This window comes from Meles meles, chromosome 5, assembly GCF_922984935.1.
Source record: "Meles meles chromosome 5, mMelMel3.1 paternal haplotype, whole genome shotgun sequence".
Taxonomy (NCBI): Eukaryota; Metazoa; Chordata; class Mammalia; order Carnivora; family Mustelidae; genus Meles; species Meles meles.
Window position 1 is genome coordinate 23,483,257 of NC_060070.1, and position 22,735 is coordinate 23,505,991.

The 22,735-nt window shown below is 35.4% G+C and overlaps 1 protein-coding gene across 11 annotated transcripts in view; it reads right to left on the reverse strand.

The window, feature by feature from the left end:
- Positions 1-21,595: 21,595 nt before the first annotated feature.
- The window catches only part of CEP57L1 (centrosomal protein 57 like 1), a 68,094-nt gene continuing 66,954 nt past the window's right edge, over positions 21,596-22,735 (reverse strand). For all 11 annotated transcript variants that reach the window (XM_046005883.1, XM_046005882.1, XM_046005887.1 and 8 more), the window contains one exon: positions 21,596-22,016. In XM_046005883.1, the coding sequence (XP_045861839.1) occupies positions 21,798-22,016 (219 nt within the window). In that variant the 3' untranslated portion in view covers positions 21,596-21,797. The remainder of the gene's footprint in view (positions 22,017-22,735) is intronic.

Consider the following 22,735-nt stretch of genomic DNA (forward strand, 5'->3'; position numbering starts at 1 on the left):
AGTCAAGCAGAGAAAGGCAATTATCATATGGTTTCACCCATATGTGGAACATAAGCAATAGCAAGGAGACCCATAGGGGAAGGGAGAGAAATCCAAAGAGGGAGAAATCAGTGAGGGAGATGAACCATGAGAGACTGCGGACCCCAAGAAACAATGGGTATTGAGGAGGGCACATGCTGTGATGAGCACTGGGTGTTATACTTAACTAATGAATCACTGAACACTACATCAAAAGCTAATTATGTACTATACAATGGCTAACTGAACATAAAAAAAATAAACTGATAGGAATAGCACAGAAAAAAAAAGAAATCAGAAAAAAAGGGAGAAAACAAAAAAGAAGTACAGTAGAAATAAGTTCAAATACATCAGTAATTATAATAAATGTAAATGGATTAAGCTCACCAATCAAAGTAATTTTGGGGCTTAATCCCACAAGCCATTTGATCATAACCTGAGCTGAAACAAGGAGTCAGACACTTAAACAACTGAGCCACCAAGGGGCCCCTCACATGTTTTCAGGGTTCATCTTTGTTTTCACATGTATTATTATATCATTCCTTTTTTCTTTTTAAATTTTATTTAAATTCCACTTAGTTAACATACAGATATATCATTCATTTTTATGGCTGAATAATATTCCATTATATGGCTATACAACATTTCGCTTATTGGTTCATGGTTGAAGGAAATTTGGGTTGTTTTCATTTTTTTGATATTATGAATAATGCTTTTAAGTAAAAATTTTGCCAGCTGTTTCCAGAGAGGCCACACCATTTTACATTCTCACCAGCAATGTATGAGTGTTCCAATTTTTCCACATCTTTGTCAACACTTGTTTTTATCTGTCTTTTTTATTTTAGTCATCCTAGTGGATGCAAAGTGGTTTCTCACTGTGGTTTTGATTTGCATTTCCCTAATACTAATGATACTGAGCATCTTTTCATGTGCCTGTTGGTTATTTGTATATTTTCTTGGGAGAAATGATTACTCAGATTCTTTGCCCATCTTCTAATCAAGTTTTATGGGCTTTTTACTGATAAGTGTTCTTTACATATTCTAGGTACATGTCTTCTGTCAGATACATGATTTGCAAATATTTTCTCCCATTCTGTGGGAAATCTTTTCACTTTCTTGATGTTCTTTGAAGCCTTTTATCTTTTCGATGTCCGTAGGATGTGTAGTGCTGTCTCCTACATTTCTAATATTGATAATTTCTGTACTTGCTATTTTATCTTGATCAGTTTTATTAGAGATTTGATAATTTTAACCAATCTTTTTAAGTGAGTGACAGTTAGCTTTATTGTGTTTATTCTAGTCTATTTGTCTGTTTAATCTTTCATGGCTTTTTGCTCATTTATTATGATTCATATATTACTTATTTCTATTCATTTATTATACCGATTAATTCATTGGGATAATAAATTCAATGTACCAAATTACATTGAATTATTAGTCATTTATTATTTACATGTTTTTTATCACTAATCATTTATTATATCATTCTTTTTACTATATTGGATTTAATTTGCTTTTCTTTTCCCAGCTCTTGAGATTGAAGTTTGAGATCAGTAATTTTTAACCTCTCTTCTAATGTATGCATTTAAACCATAAATTTCCTTCTAAGCATTGCTTTAGCCACATCACCATTTTGGATGTTGTGCTTTCATTATTTCTTACTTAAGTATTTTCTCATTTCCACTGAGAATTCTTTGTTGACCTATAAGTCATTTAGAAGCAGTTCCTTTATTTATTTATCTATTTTTTTTTTTTTTTTGGTCAGTTTTCAGTGTAATTCCATTATGGCCTAAGAACATTCACTGCATGATTTCAACTTTTAAAAATATTTTAAGCTTGTTTTATGGCCTAGGTCTGTTTTGGTAAATGTTCCATGTTATCGAACATATATTCTGTTTTTAGGACTAGTGCTCTACATATATCAGTCAGATTGAGTTGTTTCATAATGTTCAAATCTTTTATATCTTTACTGATTTTTAGTCTGATTTTTAATGAGATATTGAGATATGTACATTAAAATCTTTGGCAATTACTGTAGATTTGTGTATTTCTCCATTTAGTTCTGATATTTTGGTTTTATATATTTGAAGTATTGTTATTGGCTGTCTTCTAATCGGATTATTAGGTTTTTTTTTATTGAATTGAAACTTTTGTCATTATGGCATCTTTTTTCATCTTTAGTAATATTTCTTAAAATAAAATGTATGTATTAGTAATACAATCACACAAGCATTTGGGGGGGTCGTGTTTAAATGGTATGTCTTTTTAATCCTTTTAAATTATCTGTGCCAGGCGCCTGGGTGGCTCAGTGGTTTAAGCCACTGCCTTCGGCTCAGGTCATGATCTCGGGGTCCTGGGATCGAGTCCCGCATCGGGCTCTCTGCTCGGCAGGGAGCCTGCTTCCCTCTCACTCTCTCTGCCTGCCTCTCTGCCTACTTGTATCTCTCTCTGTCAAATAAATAAATAAAATCTTTAAAAAAAATAAATAAATTATCTGTGCCTTTTTGTTTCTTGAATCCAATCTGAAAATCTTGTCTTTTAGTTGGAGCATTTAGTTTATTTACATTTAATGTGATTACTATTATAGTTGGGTTTATGCTCACAATCTTACTGTGAATTTTATTTTATTCATTTTGTTTATAATTCTATTTGTCTTATCCTTTCTTCCTCTATTCCTCCTTTCTTTCATTACTTTGGATTAATAAAGTGTTTTTATTATTCTGTTTTACCTCTTCTATTAGGTTCTTAATTATACCTGTTTGTTTTCTTTTGGTAATTACCCAGAGCAGTGGTTCTCAAATGTTAGTGTGCATTAGAATCACCTAGAGGACTATTCCAACATACATTTCTGGGCCCTATTTTTAAAGCTTATAATTTAACAGGTCTGGGGGAGGACTGAGAATTTTTACTTCTAAAATATTCCCAGATGATGTTTATGCTGTTACTCTGATAACTCTTATACTTTGATAATCATTCCTCTAGATTTCAATATGTGTGCTTGGCTTATTAGAGCTTACATGAAGCTAGTATTTTTTAAAGACTTATTTATTTTATTATTTTATATGTAGAGAAAAAGCACACACACAAGTGGGGGGAGGGACAGAAGGAGAGCATCCCCTCTCCATTCCCCACTAAGGACAGTGCTGGATATGGGGCTTGGTCTCATGACACATGAGATCATGACCTAAGCAGAAATGAAGAGCTGGATGTTCAACTGACTGAGCCACCCAGGAGCCTCTCTAGTTTTTTTGTTTTGTTTTGTTTTGTTTTGTTTTTTTTCTTTTAAACCACTGTCCGAAGAATAAAAACCTTACAATGGTTTATGTACATTTATCTCCTTCCTACAATTCATGCAACTGTTATTTTTGCTTTAACTTCTGCATATAAACTCCACAACATGTTTTATTTTTGCTGCTTTGAAATTCAATTTAAAAAACTTAATCATGGGGCACCTGGGTGGCTCAGTTGTTAAGCATCTGCCTTTGGCTCAGGTCATGATCTCAGGGTCCTGGGACTGAGCCCCAAATCGGACTCCCTGCTCAGCAGGGAGCCTGTTTCTCCCTCTGCCGCTCCCCTTGCTTGTGCTGTCTCTCTGTCAAATAAATAAATAAATAAATTTAAAATCTAAAAAACTTAATCACATATTTATCTTTTCTGCTACTATTTTTTCCTGAAGACCCATGTTGGCATTTGAATTAATTTTCCTTTAGTCTAAAGAACTACCTTTAATAGTTTTCGTAGTCTGGTCTGTTGATGATGAATTCTCCCAGTTTTTATTTGTTTGAATAAATCTTTATTTTATCATGATTTCTTAAGGATATTTTAACTAGGTATAAACTGATTTTTTTTCTTTTAACACTTTAAATGTCTTTTTATTCTTTCTGGCTTCCATAATTTGTCAGAAAATAAATTATCTTACTGTTCCTTTTGTAGAAAGTAAACGTGACTTGTTTTTCTCTTGTTGCTTTCAAGATTTTATCTTTGTCTTTCAGCGTTTCAACTATAATGTGCTTAATTGTGACTTCCTTTGCATATATCCTTGCTGTGTACTGGGGTTCACTGACCTTTAATGTTGGGGCAGATGTGAGTCATCAATTTTGGAAATTTCTTGATTATTATCTCTTGAAATATTGCTCTGCTCCATTTTCTTTCATTCTTATCCTTCTAGGACTCTTAATTAAACATAACATTTGATTATTTAGCTATAATTCACATGTGTCTTTTATTCAGTTTTATTCGTCTTGTTCTTTTTGTCTCTGTGCCTCACTTCTGGATATTTTCTATTTATCTGTCCTCAAGTTCACTAACTGTATTTTTTGCTCAGTCTAAGCTATTAAAAAAAACAAAAACAAAAACAAAAAACTATTCAGTGAATTCTCAATTTTAGCTGTTGTATTTTTAAATTACATAATGCACATTATTTTTATAGATTCCAAATCTGCAAAAATTATCCATCATTTTATCCAATTTGTCCATTTTTTCCTTGTGCATATATATGAATACATATATCTCAGGGCTGTGAGATCAAGTTCTGCATCAGGCTCCATGCTCAGTGAGGCGTCTGCTCACTCTGCCAAGCAACCCCCACCCATGCTCTCTCTCTCTAAAATAAATTTAAAAGAAAATAATAGAAGAACCAACTGGACTAGGAATTGTTATTTCCCCCTGTAAACTTTCTCCCTTTCTTCTGTTAGATGCATAATTTAAAGGACTGATCATCTTAAGCCCATTAGGTATTGAATTGGATTGGGGCTGCATTCTGGTTTTAGTTAGACTCAGTTTACCTCTTCTTTGTCCTTTTTCTTCAGATGTGGCTCACTTGGACCTTTCCTTTTTCAATATATAATGTATTATTTGTTTCAGGGGTACAGGTCTGTGATTCATCAGTCTTACACAACTCACAGCACTCACCATAGCACATTTGCTTCCCAATGTCCATCACCCACCCATCCCACCCCTCCACTTCCCTCCCCTCCAGCAACCCTCAGTTTGTTTCCTGAGATTAAGAGTCTTTTATGGTTTGTCTCCCTCTCTGGTTTCATCTTGTTTCATTTTCCCCCCGCTTACCCTATGATTGTCTGTCTTGTTTCTCAAATTCTTCATATTAGTGAGATCATATAATAGTTGTCCTTCTCTGATTGACTTATTTCACTTAGCATAATAGCTAAGTTTATGATGTCCTAAACAGCGACTTGAATCCTACCAGAAATTCCGGGCCCGTGGTCATTCACGCGAGCAAGTGTGAAAGATACGTGGAGACCAAGTACCCCCACGAGGCCGCGTACGATGCCTTCCTCTGTGGATCAGTTCTTCTGAAAGTGGCCCACTTGCTCTTGTGGAGAGCACACGGTGCCGGCCCCATGCCCGAGCCCTCCTTCCCTCTGTACCTCGACGTGCTGGCTCCCTATGTGAACTAGAATTTCTCAGGTCCAGATTGCCCCAGTATCCAACCTCCCATCCTCCTCCTCCATGTCCGGAAGTGGCCGGGGGTCAGCGAGCAGCAGGTCTACCGTGAGTTTCAGAATCTCTGCAAGTTTGATGTGCGGCGACTCTCGCGGAGCCAGTTCCTGCTTTTGACCAATAAGTTTAAGGATGCTCGGAGCATCCTGAAGGAGTACAGGGGCCACCCCACCCTGCAGGTGTCCCTGTACCGGTACTGGAGGCACTCCCCGAACATCAGCTGCCTGTTGCAGGTCTGTGGCGTGGTCACCACCTGGGCCCTGCTGGCGCTTCTCCTCGGAAGACCTGGTCACTGAGGGCAGCTGGTAGCCCTTTCCCATCTCTGCACCTCCCTGGGACAGCCATCCGTTTGGGCTTTTGCGGGTTTTGTTTGTGTAAATCATATTTTATTTGCAGACCAATCTCTGCGGTCCTTATGAGGAACTTTGTTTTGAGGGTGAAATTCTGTAATGATTATCAACGATAAAGAAATCCTTTATCGTTGCAAATGGCAAGGTTTCATTTTTGATGGCTGCATAATATTCCTGTGTGTGTGTGTGTGTGTGTGTGTGTGTGTGTGTGTGTGACATCCTTTTTATACATTCATCTGCTGATGGACATCTAGGATCTTTTCATAGTTTGGCTATTGTGGACACTGCAGCTATAAATCAACCTGGACTTTTGATTGATAGTTTAGCAGGTCTCTCTCCTTCAGCTTTTAAAAACTATGAGAGAATCAGTTCTGCCCTTTAGAGGCTTAAAGTTTAGCTCATTAGTTTCCTACCTCATGCAGCTTCAAAATGTGGCAAATGTCTTGAGAGAGAGCCTGGCCAAATGTTCATGCTGGCTTTCTGTCTCTTGTGAGATTCTATTTCCAAGCTTTGTGGAGAGACTTTACCTTTCCAATCCAGTTTCCTTCTTGAGTGTGGCCCTCTGAAGTTTTTGATCGATAGCTTGGCTTTTCTCTTTGTCCTCATCCCTGAAACTCTGTCCTTCAAAAGTTTTGAGCTTAGTCTCTCACAACATCAAGTTCAGTATCTGGCAAAAACTTGAGGGCCTGCCGTATGCTTGGTGCAATCCCTCTCTTTAGAAGGAATTTGTCTCCTAAGCATCATAAAATTGAAGATTGTATTCTGCCTTTCTGGACCAGCTCTCCAGGTTCTTTTATACTTCAACATTCAGCAAATATCCAGGGTATATTTCAGGCTTCTTTAGAGTCAAATCTGGCATGCCTGGACCTATTGTCTTAAAAAACTCACCTGGCTTCTTCTTTGTCCCAGTAGAGTCCCTATGCCAAAAACAGAGTCAATATGACCAGAATTGGTAAATGATCCAAGGAATAAAAGAGCCAGGGATTGTAGCTCACCCAGGAGAGCTTTTCCTTCTCTAGAAATTTAGTTCTTCTAGGCTTCGCTGTGCCCACAATTTTCCAACAACTTTAAACGTTCAATTTTGTAATTTATTTGTTTCAGTGGGCGCCTAATCTTTCTACTAAATCCTACCTAAAGTAGAAGTCTCAATACTTACTTTAGGGGTACCACAGACAATCTATTTTCTATTCTATTTCATTAAAAACAAACTGCTGGTCAGGGGCACCTGGGTGGCCCAGTGGGGTAAGCTGCTGCCTTCCGTTCAGGTCATGATCTCAGGGTCCTGGGATCTAGTCCCGCATTGGGTTCTCTGCTTGGCAGGGAGCCCACTTCCCTCTCTCTCTCTCTGCCTGCCTCTCTGCCTACTTGTGGTCTCTCTCTGTCAAATAAATAAATAAATTCTAAAAAAACAAACAAACAAAAAAACCCCCTGCTGGTCAGAGCTCACTATTAATCAATGTCAGGATCCACTAATGAATCACAGTCCCATTTTGAGCAAAGCTGGTCTAACAGGTCTCTGGGAAAAACCAACCTGTCTTGCTGTTTGGAAGAGGCTCATCAAAGGGATATGGGCTAAATGAACCTCAGTCCTCTTAGGAGTATACAAATCCTTGAAGTATGGATTCTGCCTATATTTTTCCTTGAGTCTGATAAAGTCAGCTTTTGAATTCAAATTAACTTCTCACTGAAAGGCTGGGCAAACTTAATTTTGTTCTACCATTTCTCTCTAGCCTTTTTTTCTCAGTCAAAATCAAATGTTTATGATTTGTGTTAGTCATTAGTATTATAATCCCATTAATCCAAAGTTTTTACCAGCTTGTCCACAAAGATAAGACAATTTCTTTAAAAAAGAATCCATTCTCCAAAGTACCTCTCTTAAACATGGCCTTTTCCTCTTGTATTATTAGTTTTTTTTCCCCTTCAGTTATAATAACTACCTCAGTATTTGTGAAAGGGTTTTCAACTACCAAGGACCAAAAGAAGCATGCGTGGCTGCAAATGACACGTTGCTCTGCTGCATCAGTGTGTATACATCATAATCAGAGAATAAAACAACTTGCACAGAGAAATAAGTAAACAGAAACAGAGTCGCTGTGTCTAGTTCACTTTCCCAAGATAAAAGAATCCCTTAAGTTTTGTTTAAAAGTACTGACTCCCTTATAAAAGCAATTTTATCATCAGCTTTTGCAATGATGATAGCTGAAAATTCATAATAACCTTTGTAGCTATGACAACTGTGTAAGAAAATTTGAATCTTTTCTTCCATGAGCAGACTAACGAGCTAAGTCATGTTGGTTATTTTGTGTCCCCCCACCCTTGTAATCTTTTATTTAGTGAACCAGACATTTTAAAACTTGGGAGTTTCTTAGAAACTTTCCTTGAAAGTAAACTTTTCTTTACTAGATGCTGTGTCTCTGAGTATTTCTTTGACAATTCTATAGATTCTACCAAGATTTTGTGTATTTATCTACCAGAGAAGTCTTCAGTAGCTGGAGCTAAGTAAACTGCAACTCAGGGACTCTTTGAGGTACAACTTTTCCCAGTCTTAGGGCGAATCTCCTGTGGAAACAGGATTTTAATCTAGCTGATTCTATTTCTTTTTATGACCATTTGTTTGGGTTTTGTGTCCCGGTTAATTCTGGTTTTCATGCTGGTTCTGATTTGTACACAACCCTTATTTCTCCTTTGGCAGCAGCCATGTTGATAATGTAGTTTTTAATGGCCTGTATGGTCTTTTGAGGTAACAAAGGACACGTACGTATTTGATTGTATTTTATGTTTGTCTTGAGGATTCTGTTAGCTCCTGTCATTTAGATGATCTCTTTCTTTGCCTCTGGGTCTTGAGACCTTGATTTAGTTTCAGTAGTACGTTGGAAAGTTGCTCATATCACTCAATACAGTACTTCATTTTATTTATTTATTATTATTTTATTTATTTATTTATTATTTTATGATTTATTTTATTGCTGCCTTACCATTGGTGAAACTCTCTGTGTTGTTTTTTATGCTGTGTGCCACTCTGATTCAAATCAAGATAAACATATTTTTGTGCCCTCTGGAGTGCAGAGTAGCTGTTGGAGATCTGGAGCAGTAACCATCAGCCAGTTTTGTGTACTTTGACTACATTTGATCCATCTGTGGCTAATGTTATAAAACCAAAGTTGATGGTTCTTTTAGTGTCATTTTAGAAAGCCTTTCCTCCTCAAAAAGAAAGGCATAGCTTTTTATAATAGTCTGTTTATTTACAATTATAAACTTTCTCTGACAGCCACTTCTGCTGTCCCTTGGGACACTATTAGAGATTAATGGGCCATAAAAGCTGTCACTTGAACACACTATGTAAGGATATCTAATTCCAACAGACAAATTTAGAGAGAACAAAATATACATAATGAATAAAATTTGACATTGTTTCTACCTAGTTTTAGGGCAAAGGGTAGAGACTTTAGAGAAGGTTTTGCTTGAATGGTACAACCTTTCAATTAAGCCTGAATTTGTGATGGAATGAGAATGATTGCTTCTTGACTCTCCTACAGCTTCACGGTCTTTGCAAGAAATCTAAAAAGTCTGGGTCCATAACTTTTTCTCTCTCATCTTTCAAAAGAAAATAGGAAAGCATAAATAAATGAATGAGCCAGGTAAAGATGTGAGAAAGAGTTTGATGCCCCAAAATTAGGTGTTAATAAATCTAAAGCTGTGCTTCTTTCTAGCTCAAGCTACAGTCTGACTGGAAAATTACCATAAAAATAGACTTATTTACAAGTTGACAAGGTAAGTAATGAAGTGCAATTTGATAGCAAAGAGAAAAATAGAAAGAAAACTTTGGTATTAAACAAAACTTGAAGAGTTCCTAAATATTTAGTATGAAAAATAGAAAAGTTTAAGTAATCATATTCCTAATTAAAAGGAATCCTTGGACAAATTAGACTGGTTTAATAATGCTGTTTTAAAACAACTATATGTCTTCTTCCTGATTTAATTACAGGGTGAATTAAAATGTTAGTATACTATTCTAACTTATGCAAGATGGGTTTGTTTTCTCATGGAAAGCCTAAATAATTGAACTTTATAGATATTTTTCTAATTCCTAAACTAATATTAAACTGAATTACTCATTTAATTAATAATCTTTGGATATAAATTATATCTAAGAAACTCATTTGTAGAGAACAAAATAAATACTGGGTCAACAACCACAGTTTTTACATAGATTTGCCTTTTGTTTTTATACATTGTAAATGACAATTAATAGGTTGAAAAGATACATATGAAAAATTAAGATATGTTGGCATACATGTTCTTTTTTGAAAGAAATGTAAAATAATGTTTGTGAATCTGTCAAGAGGTATAAATGCAAAGGAATAAATTTTTATTTGTCTATCATGGGAAAAGATTGATTTTTGTCTTAAAGTCAAATTGTCTGGTTGTGCCAGAATGTGACAGAAAATATTAAAGCCAAATTTGAGGGTATACAACAGGTTGTAGAAGGTATGAAGGGAAATAGACTTTGTCTTGGTTTTTAATATTTACGAATAATCAATTCAAAAGAAGCATAAAAATGTACTAACTTATAAAGTTAGCTAGATAAAAATGAATTTATTCATAAGATGGAAAAAAGGACTTGTGAATCCTACTCTATAAAATATGGATGGCATCCCCGAAGAGTTAAACTAGATTTTGGATTTTCTGTTAAATTGACAAATCCATAAGGAAATGTTTACTCTGAACAAAAAGCAATTAAGAGGTACTTAGTGCCTAAATAGCAGGGCTTTCTTATATTATCAAATTATATTATTTATATTTATATATATAATTATTATATATTATCACTCTTGAGAACCTAACATTTTGTGCTTTTGTCATACCCTTGAATTATTTCTTTTTTTTTTCCTTGAGCTATTTTTTTTTTAAGATTTTATTTATTTATTTGACAGGCGGAGATCACAAGTAGGCAGAGAGGCAGGCAGAGAGAGAGGAGGAAACAGGCTCCCTGCTGAGCAATCCCAGGACCCTGGGATCATGACCTGAGCTGAAGGCAGAAGCTTTAACCCACTGAGCCACCCAGGTGCCCTCCTTAAACTATTTCTTAAACAAAAGTCCCTTACCTCTGAAAAGGTTTCTGGTAAGTTGATACTGACTTTATTTTAAATATTGCCTGTAACCTTTTTTCTGTAGCCACTTACTCATGTTTTCTCCTCTGATAACTTTTTTTTTAAGATTTTTATTTTTTAAAAGATTTTATTTATCCTGATAACTTTTTTTTTTTAAAGATTTTTATTTATTTGACAGAGATCACAAGTAGGCATTGAGGCAGGCAGAGAGAGAGGAGGAAGCAGACTCCCTGCCAAGCAGGGAGGACCCGGAGATCATGACCAGAGCCAAAGGCAGAGGCTTTAACCCACTGAGCCACCCAGGCGCCCCCTGTAACTTTTTTGATATGGCATTTCCCAAATTCAGAATTATAAACTATTACTACATCTTTTACATAAAAATTTTCTTTGGGGTTTCCCAAACAGTTGCTAGAAGCCCCAAAGTTTTGCTAATTTATCCTATGAAAGGAAGAATACTAAAAATAATTAGATATGGTTGGTTGGTATACTGCAGATTTTTTATTAGCTCAAAGCTACTGTAAAAGTCATCCAGCTTATCCCCTCCTAAATATGAAAAAAACTTATACAATAGTAAGAAAAGTTTAACCCAAGTTAATTACATTTAAGGAAAATGTATTACTATAAATATAAAGATAATTTTACCAACTGTCTAACATTCAGGTTGGACAGAAGCATACACCTATCCATATACAAAGATTGGTACAGTAACTTTTTTTTTTTTTTAAAGATTTTATTTATGTATTTGACAGACAGAGATCACAAGCAGGCAGAGAGGCAGGCAGAGAGAGAGGGAGAAGCAGGCTCCCCGCCGAGCAGAGAGCCCGACGATTTGTTTGCAGGTGACAATCCTAAAATATTTTATGACATAATTAAATGAAATTTAATGCCTACTCTGTCTATAAATGTATTTTTCCTCTCAGGATAATCATTGATTAAAATTTTGCAAAGGGATTATGTGTTATTTCAGAAAAAAAAAACAATTCCACCCCCCACTATTCTAGTATTGTTAGGCCTTTACATATTAACCTAAGCCATTGTGTCTTATCATCCACAGATACTTTCTGCTTTTTTCTTACATTTGCCTGAAGTCTCTGTGATAAGCTACAGAGCAAAAACTGAATCTTCTGGAAGAAACATGAGAAGAATGAAAGCCTCAGTAAAGACTTCTACCACACTCATAATTGTTGACTCTATAGGGCGTAGGCTCATGGATAACAGATTTTTCAGTATAAACTGATGTCATCATGACAAAAAGATACCTGTCAGATTACCAAAAGATAAGAGTCAGGATTTCTAGGATTCTTTAAATCCAAAAGCAAATGACTTTGTGAAAATGAGTGCTCCACCCAAAATCAGAAAAACAAGAAATCATTACCGAGGATGAAATGAGTTAATTATGGTTAATGCTTTATTTCTAATGGACATCTTCTTTATTTTGAACTATCTATTGGCTACACTACATAAACTGTTATAAACATTTTTTAAATTGTATGTTCCAACTGACCCTTTGGAATTCCAGAAAAAAAATTCTTTGAAAATTCTTGATATAATTTATAAGTAATATATTGTCAAGAAAACAAAAATAGCGATACTGGAGAAAATGACATAAATGTGTACCACAAAATGGTAAAAATGGTTAAATATTACACAAAATGCCTTTACTTTCCTTGACTTTTGACAGCCATGTAGCTATTTTGCATAGTTCAATAAAGATCTATTCTCCTTCCTATCAAACAGTAATTTAAAAATTGCTTTTGAGTCTGTGGCTATGCCTTAAATCTAATTAAATTAGGTATGGCAAGCCCATTGCTAAGCAACAAGGTCCATGCAACTTGACTGAGGTGACTGAATGGTTCTTGGTTCCCGATCTTGGTGTATGAGCCAGTAGGAGCAATATCTTAAACATAAACCAATGACAACCTTAAAGTCTTTACAAAGCCTCCAAAGTTAACCCCTAAGTTTTAGTATCACATGTCTCTAGTTTCACTAAACAGATTATATTATTCTGTGTTTAAGCATCACCCTTTATCACATTCATATAATAAAACTGACCAAATAAACCATCAAAGTAATAATACTGCACCGTAAAATCACTAGGCAAATTTATGTGGTCAACGCCGGGCTTAAAAGGAAATCTGGAGGCAAAATTTACACCTTAACCAGATGGGTAAGCAATGCACAGCACATTCCAGAGTCAGAAAACAAAATGAAGCAACACTATACAGTAAAGGGTCAACACAGCCTGCCCAAGTTGTGCAAACCTTTCACATTCCAAAGAAAGGTTTGGTCTTTACTCAGCTCCAAAGAGATGACCTCTCCACCCTTGGAATATCCTGTCTGATAATGTTTTTGTTTACCTAAGGGCCTGAGGCCCAACCAGGTAGTCTATGCTGACAATGTGACTTAGATCCACCATGGCCTTGGGCCATACAGTATCAGCTTGATCCACGGAGGGGCCTGGAGACTGAAGGTCAGTCATTTGGGCAGTCAGTTGTGTGCTCGTGTGATCAGCCTACAGGGAAAAACCTGGACACAGAGGCTCAGAGGAGCTTCCCTGCTTGGCAGTACAGCAAGCGTAACATCACACATCATTGCCAGGAGAATTAAGTGCTGTCTGCATGACTTCACTGGAAGAGGACAACTGGCAGCTCCTGCCTGGTGTTTCCTGGACTTGGCCTTGCATCCCTTTTTCAGTTGCTTATTTAAATCTGTTTCCTTTTGCTCTAATAAACCTTAACTGTGAATATAACAACTTTTCTGAGTGTCCTGTTAGTGAATCACTGAATATAAAGGTGATCTTTGGGATTCCCTGCAAACACACTTTGAAACCCTGAGATAAAGTAACATCAGCAAACAAGTTAACCCTGTCTGGTACTTGCTCCTCAAATAAATGAACTCTTGAGTCTTTCCTGTAAGTTATTTTCTAATGAAAACAACTATAGCCCTGATTTTGGAAATGTTGATGTCTGAAGATATGTGATGACCTTTTTGGATATGGCAATTATGTGAAAAAAAAAGTGTTTTCTACCTTGAAGAGATTAAATGCAAACTCGGTGACCTTGATAAGTTTGTAGGTTGCTTTTTTCCTTTAAATGTATGCCATATTTTAAATTAAGGCTGTCTTTCTAAAGCTTGATTTCCTTACAGATTTTCTTTGCATATAAACTCCTCTTTTCTAAATGCTTTGGTCTCTAAGTGGTTTAAGTTTTATTTCAGTAGATGGTAGTTTGAATCAACAGCATTTTAGTAGATTGGTTAAGAGAAATGCTATTTTGTGTGGAACATTCATAAGAATGTTCGGAAGTGGCTCTGAGAATTTGAAATTACAGGCAAATATCCTACCCAAATACCAAAGTCACGCAGCCCTCCATCTACTTGAGATCTATACTGTAAATGAACAAAAAGAAAATATCCTATCTGAAAATATAGCTTAGGGGCCTAGCATTTAAATCATACCAGAGAGAATCAAGGTATATGATAACTGATACAAATTCTTCCAAGTTTATCGAACAGAGAAGTTACATACATAAAATCACAGAATAAGTTTTTAAAATACCTGTTACTTTAGAGATTAAAAGAAATTCTGAACTTGAAAATAATTTCTTTTAACTCTGGTACTGAATTTCTTAGCTTCAAATTTGTAGTTTATTTTTGGGAAAGCAGAAGATAATGCTTCTTATGTTGTGTTCAAGCATTCAATAGTTAAGATATTAGTAGCACTATTCTCTCATATGCATTACATATTTTAGATTTGGCTATTTCTGAAAAGATTCTTAAGGTATTAAACATATTTTTTCTTTTGCTAGAAATTATAAACTATAAAACCATAAATATTCCATGGAATCCTCAGGAGTGTTTTTCAATTTCATTTTAAATGGGCTCCCAGTGTACTGATATGATTTATGTTTTAAATAACACATTTGTAAAGTTAAAAGGACCTACAGTGAAGAGAAGTGAAATACTTTCCAGTTCAGCAAGAAGATTCTGGACAACTGCCCTGTAAACATCAATCTTTTACTTCAGACAAGAAGTGATTCACATTCTGTACCAGTTCAGTAATAGATTTTTTCTAAGAAATACCATACAAGTCAATGTACATTTAACTTTAAAGAAAACTAACCAAAAAAAAAAAAAAAAGCCTTCCAGTATTTTTCTGAAGTTATCCTAAAATTTACTTAATATGGCTATGTAAAATTAGGTCAAAAGTATATTATTTTAGCTATGACTAGAGGGCCTGTTCACTTTACTGTTCCTTTCCTAAAGACTAAGATCTCTTTGTTTAAGCAACTTTGGTAATTTGTAGTGAATAAACTTTTACAAGTGGGTAGAATCCCATTGTAATGAACACAGTTCCAATGTTTACTTCCCTACGGCACTTCTTCCTATGTTCTGACCGTAATTCAGAGCTGATATGGCTACCAAGAAATACATTGAGGAGGATATCAAAAGTCACAGAAATGTAGCCCCCTTAGTAGTACTTTATTTAATGAAGCTATTTTTCAGGTAAGGTATTTATTATCTATTCCATCTGCTCACTCGTTTAAAAATATTCTATCAGGTCTAATGCTCAGTAAAATGACATGATTTTTTAAAAGTGCCACATTGAAAAAAAAAAGTGCCACATTGATAATGTATCAGATTTTTAATTTTTTCTTTGTGTTGAATGTTGATGCTCAGGTTTGTCAAGGATAAATCTTTGCTCATTTCAGATTCAGGACATGCATAGTTTTTTTTTTTTTCCCTCACAAATCTATCTTTATTAATTTTAAAACTATCTTAAACAGAACAAATTTGTTTCCTAACCATAAGACCCATACTTGGTTAGATTCCACACAGAGGCAGTGACTAGACAGCAACAATGGATGAGGAATAATGAGGTCATTCATTAAGGGATTCATGTTGAATACATTTATTTGTGCCCACATTAGAAAAGTGACACTTCTCTAATACAGGTTGCTTAGTGTTTGAAAAGAGTCTTCTATAGACCAGGAAATGTAATGGTATTAAAATGGGACTTCTACCTGTAAAATATATAAAACAGATTTGTAGCATTACCGGGATAAGCAACAGATTGTCACAAGCCATATAAGGGATTTGGGAGTATTCCTGTTTTAAATTGGTTCTCTCTCTTTCCTTCACATCTTTCAAATTCATTCCGTCTGAACATTTATTATGAGCCAACTTTTTCTTCCTTAAATAACATTAGGACTACATTTTAAATTATAATCCAGTATTCACAGAGTTTCATAAAGACATTGACTACCTTCTCTGTGTATTTTCAGTGCTATGCTAATATTTTAAAATTGTTCAGAGACCCACTAAATGGATTTCACAATCCATTAATAGGATATGACCTGCAGTTTGAAAAACACTGACTTAGTCCAACTGCAGTCAAATGCTCTACCCCTGAGCTATACCCCCGACTTAGTCCAACTGATGAGGAAGCTGGAGAGTGAGGAAATTGAGTGGCTTAAATTCATAAGAAAAGTGAGTGGTGATCATTTGCATAATTCTGTACAGGCCGGTAATTGGTCCCTAGATTACAACTTTTCTGTAAAAGTATTATTTTTCTGTTTTAGTCTAAGTCATTATTGCTTTTTTTTTTTTTTTTTTACCCTCCTCATTATCTACTGCCTTCCCATTTTACTTAGGTGTTTCATACCCATTTTTTCTACTCATACTTTGATACATGGTTACGTGGACAACACTTGTTTGAAATTTATGCTAAGCGAACTGGTATCTTCAATCAATAAGTATTAAGAATCTTAGACCAATACTGCCACTAGGTGAAAAAGCAAATGAAAGCTATATATATCAAGAAAGAGAATGAAGAAATACAAATAGGTTCAACTTTACCTATCAACAGATGATGAACAAAAATTTAGTAGCCAAATATTTAAGCATCTTCTCTGGAATGGTCATTATACCTCTATGTCACCTACTGTTTTCTTCCGTTTTATTTCTGTTTCCTCTTATCAGACTATGGGCAACTTGAAGAGAGAATCCATGCATAATTTGGCTTTGAATCTCCCATAGCATCTAGCACAGTATCTTGGAGATCAACAAAGACTTGATTAGAGATCAGGAAATACTTGCTGACTGAACAAGTCCATCATACCAATATACAAATAAAGAACTACCTTGGCTCTCTAACCTCTTCCTCTTGGCATCATAAAATCAAAGAAAGCATCATCCTGACTGCCTTTTGTCTTTACCCCCTAACAAACAAACAAACAAACAATAAAATACTGGCATATTTTAACCAGGAATTATGTAAAATTTGGTCACATAACCTTGAAAGATCCAACAGTAGCACAATTGAACTGGTGCCTAAAACAGCTGTACGTGACCCAATATGCTTACTCAGATGAGATCACTAAAGATGGTTAACACAATTTCATGACATGTAATTACTAAATATTTATTGAGAAGGCTACTACTTATAGGCTAGTATTATGTGGGTGCTGGGCTACAGTAATGAGCAAGAAAGGATTTTGCCTTTAGGGAACTTTCAGTCTATGGGAAAGCCAAACAAGTGATAACAAGAAAGTGTTCGAGGTGCAAAGATAGGAGAAATACCTAGAAGTGGCAGTGAAGCCAGATCTGGGAGATGGGAGAGGAGTATGAAGGGGAGACTTAAAGAGGATTTCCTTGAGGAAGCAGTACATTGAGACCTGAAGAATGAGGAAAGGATAGATAAGCAGTATCTACAGAGGAGAAACCTAGGCAGAGAGTAAGAAGGACAACTTTACCCTTATTTAAAAGATAATCAGCTAGAAAGCTGATTATTACACAGAACTTTTTATCTTTTTTTTTGACAGATAATTCTTAATTCCTAACATCCCTTCTCTAACCACACTGGGTCCAGTCTCCTAACACTGTAGACCGCTGAACGGGTCATTAACATGGTAGACCGCTGAACTTAGATTGTCACAAAACTGCCTCAGACTATAAAGTATAAATTTGCTTCTCTGTTATGTTCTGCTGAAACTGTTAATGCACACAGGTACCCAGTGGACCATTTGTATATAATTGTATATAATAAAAAATAAACTGGGGGTGTGTGTGCTAATTGTAATTCTAATAATTGCCTACGGCATCTAGTGGGATCTAGTACCAAATAAGAATTCAATGACTCTGTATGAACAAGCAGAACATTCCCAAAAATCCCACCGGGGAAACAAAAAATCCACTTTATTCTTTAAATGACTAATTCACAAATACAATAAAAACAAACTCTGCCCTAGACAATATTATAAAACTTTAAACTTTACTATTTTGTTATGACTAATTCTCTTTCTATAACAAAATATAAAAAAGGAGTTAAAGGAGAAAAGTTATATGAACATAAGTTTATAGATTATGAAGAAAAAGGCTGAAGCATTGGCAAGGTCCATTTAATCACCAAGAAATAAATCTAGTTTTACATCGATGGCAGTCAATTTGATTTTTATTTATCCTCATTTCATTTTAATCAAAAGGTGCCATGGCACCCATATGGGAGTTTGTTTGTTTGTTTGCTTTGTTTTGTTTTCCCCTCACAGATGCTATTATTCCACAGAGAGGTTTGTCTTGTTATACATTCTGGGAGTCAGCTTGAACTTATCTAAACTTCACATACAATTAAATGTTCTCAGTACATACAGCTTTAGTTACAGCTGAATAGAGTTCCAGGAAACCCCATTAGGAGTTTCACTATTTACTCTACACCAACAATAGCAGCTGGTACATTTTTGGCCATAGTGAGCACTCCTTTCATTGTGCATAACCAACCAGACTTTTCCCCTTAGTTTGAGTCTCACCACACTGCAAGTCAAATTTTAATTTAATTTTTTGATGTCTTATCACAGATTAAGACTACTCCTTTAGAGTTCAAATTGTATTTTTAGAGGAAAATAACTCTCTAAAAATCTCAAAAACTTTTCAGTATACCATCACCACTTGATAAAGCTCACTATTTTAAGTATCTCCTTTAATCTTATTCTGCTGAAAACTGAACATTTCCCTCCAACCCTCCTATCCTCAGCTACACAACCTAATAAAAATGGACTAGGTTACCAACCACCCACACAGGTACAGTTAATTCAAGATCCCAACTGCTGTTTCTACGATTAGAGTACTCAAAATACCTGCTAGGTTAAACACTCAAACTTCCTAGTTTCACAGTTTCATCAAACCTGAGACCTGTCCTGCCTAGAAAGTTCCAACTTCATTTTTTTTTCCATTTCTGATTAAATAAAAAACAAACAAACCTGTTTTTCACTGAAGTGAGCAAAATCAATGATATCCTACCGAGTTTCTGCTAGGCAGAGCACAGCTGCAGGGTTGCTACAGCAACTCGGGAACACTGACCACAGATTGCCCCTGTCCAGGAAGGAAATCATTTGCTCCACCCCCTGAGGAGTCAAGGGCTCTGGCAAGCAGCCGTCTGCAAGCAGGACACGTTTTTTGGTTCGGTAGCTGTGATGGAGCAACAAGAGACAATTTTTTAGTGTCTCTCCATAATAACTGCTACCCAACAACCAAAACAGTCTCCAAACCAAGTGGCTATGTGGGATTGTGTATTTCTTCTGCATCATGGTAAGACTATATTCTTCCCCCTGGCTCACTAGAAACCCGAGTTAGGGAATAAGCCAAAATAACTTCCTCCCAGACACACAGGCAAAAAAACCAAAAGAGCAAAAAAAACCCAAATGAAACAACAATCCAAAAAATCCAAGTAATTAGAATATTTCCACTTTTACGAAGAATACATTTCGCTTCCTGCTTTCAGGCTTTAAGCCATGCAAACTCAGGTTCTCTGACCACTTTTGGTGGGGGAGGGCAGTCAGATTTAATATTTATTGAATTTTTACTCAGCGCCAACCCTTCTGCTGGGGGCTTTGACGTGTTATTTCATTTACTCCTCGCAACAGTCCTGTGAGGTAGGTAACAATATAATCCCTACTTAACAAGTAAGAAATGGAGCCTCCAAAGTTATTTGATTGTCCAAGCTACTAAAAGCCTGGAGTCAAAATTTGAACCCGAGTCTCCTAATTCTGAAGTCTTATGGTTTTTCTCCTATACTACACTGATTTTCCAGTGTTTACCTGAAATATTCAAGCATTCCTAAAATGACTCTGTTTTTGTTTTAGCAATACATTTTTGCAAGTAATCCTTCACTATTGATACTAAATATAGCCAGCCACCTTCCTAAATGCATAGAGAACAAAGGCACAGAAGGGTATCCAGCTGCACTATGGTTCTAGTGAGGTTTCTGCTAAGTTGAAACTATAGCACTCACATTCTTGAGGAGGAAAGGCAAAGTTGAAAAGTAGATAAGGTGATGAAAATGAATTTAGATGAAGCGCTCTGTGCAACATCTCTGGGGCTGAAGAAGCTGTAGAGGGAGAGGGAATAAGAGTGGGTGAAGGACACATGCAGTACTTCAGCCAGAGAGAATCTTTCATTTTGATCATAATTTACTTTCAAGGATAATTCCAAGTATTCATCTATTTTCAGTTATTTCCCCACTTCGGGTTTGGAAAGGTCCTCTTACATAATACCTCTTCTCTCAGTGGGAACGAATCACAGCTTTCCTCTTCCCTCACCAGAAATTCCATAATTATCCCCTTTCTCCTACATTCTGTCAGGGATTTTCCTAGGATTGTCTTTAACATACTAGCTTTTCCTAGCTCCTTCAGATCTTGCCCTGAAAATTCTTTCATACCTATAGCTTGATTATTCCCCCAGCTGTAGATAAAATGTACCTCCAACTCTGTCCTTTTGGAGTCACCATCTCTTAAACTGCTACCCGAGCTTCTGAGTTCCTCCCTTCTATTACGCCTTTTCTGTCAGTCTTCTATTTCTCCTTCAGTTGAGGACTTCAATGCTCTAGTTGCCCCAAAGGATTTCAGTTGAAAAACCAAAAAAGTTCTAAAGAGCATACTAGTTTCCATAAGTTTCTAAAAAAATAGGTCAACAAGTGTAAATTTATTATAAAGCATACATATACAAAGAAATTGCTTAGGACATCACTGATTTTAAAATATTTAAAAAATGAATCATATTCCTCTGAGTTTTTTTATTGGGTAGGTAATAAAATTCCAATTTATTTTTCCTATACTTTGCTATAAAAGTGGATACTGGAATTTATATTCTCAATTTATACTGATGATTATATATAATGCAAAGACTAAAATGCATCAAAAGTTTTAGATATAAAGGAATAAGGTAAGTCACTGGTTTTAAAAAGCAGCCCTGGATTTGTAAAAGAGAATAGGAACTGCAGAAAAAGGCTTCTGTACTTGAGTTACTGTAATCTAAAAATAACGTAACACAAGTTTGTATTTGTAATTGTCACATTAAAAACTTGGGCTAAAGGCCTCCTTACAGAGCTCTTATATTTCCAAAAGAGAAAAGTATTTCATAGCTCTAAAGTAAGATAGGGAGGAATCATCACGAAAGGTAAAAGACATTCATTATTGGGTTCATTTTACATTGGTTCTTAAGGTTACAAGCCTACTAAATGAAAAAGTGGAATGGTACTTGTATCTCAAAATTTAACTCAATTTTAAATATCACCAATCCAGTACAATTTCTTCGACTTAGCTTAAGAAATCTGCAAAGTGAACAATGTGTCTTAAACATGGACAGATTAGGTATTTCAGTCAGTAAGAGAAAAAAAGCACAGTCATTTATTATTTGTGACTCTTAGAAGGTCATCAGGCATTAATTTAAAAAATACTACAACTTGACACTTCATAGGGACTAGAAACATAATTCAAAATTTCATAAAGGTATATTAAATTAAAACCACTCTAGACAATTCAAGATGTCACTGACAGAGTTCATTTAAGGTGACAGTTTTACTATTGTGTTACTGTTCCCACATGATATCATCTCTTCTCAATTTCATTTGAAGATTATGGACTTGTACTGGATGAAAATTGCTGTTCTTCTGAAGAGAGCTAGTTAGCAAACATTTTCTGGGACTATTTTTTATGGTCTTTGATCCTTTAAGGTTGTTCTCTTCTCGCCGAATCCCTGAAGCTTCACTCATCTTTGAGTTTTGAACTTTTTGCTGCAGTTTACGGACCTGGAAAGAAAAAAATAATCAAACATTTTAGTAAAAAAAGATATTAAAAATATACCCTAAAATAGATGGATTGATGTTATAAAGATTAAATGAAATTTTAAAATTTCATTAAGTCTTTATTTATTGAATACCTTTTATATGCCTAACACTGGGCTCGTTAGGTAAAAATATCATGAATAAAACAATCCTTGCTCTCAAAAAGCTTATTGCTCTTATCACTAAAAGAAAAGCATATACACAGCAACTAGAAAATAATTTAGGCTGTGATAACTCTGAGTAGGACAAAAAGTGTTTATTTGAGAAGACTAAAGTAGGATAAGATCAATGTGGGCTGAGAAGATCAAGAACTCAGAAAAGCGGAGACGAAGATTTATAAGGGATATAAAATGAGTAAAAACTGGAGAGTAGAGACAAGAGAAAAAGGACCTTTCAGGTGGTATTAAGCAAAACAAAGATCTGGTACTAGGAATGCGCATTGAATTTATGGAGTCAAATGTGTTATATATAAATTCCTGAATTTAAAGTACTACTGAATGCCAGTGCAAAAAAAAAAAAAAGTTTCATTCAGTAGTATTTGGTAACAGTTGGGTAGACAGAATTAAACAAAATAAAACCTACCAACTTGCCAAAACTCATTTCTGCCAAGCCTAGTCCATTACTTAGTCTGTTTCACTCATGCATAGGCCCAATTTTGTAAAGCTGATCCAGACATTGGCTAA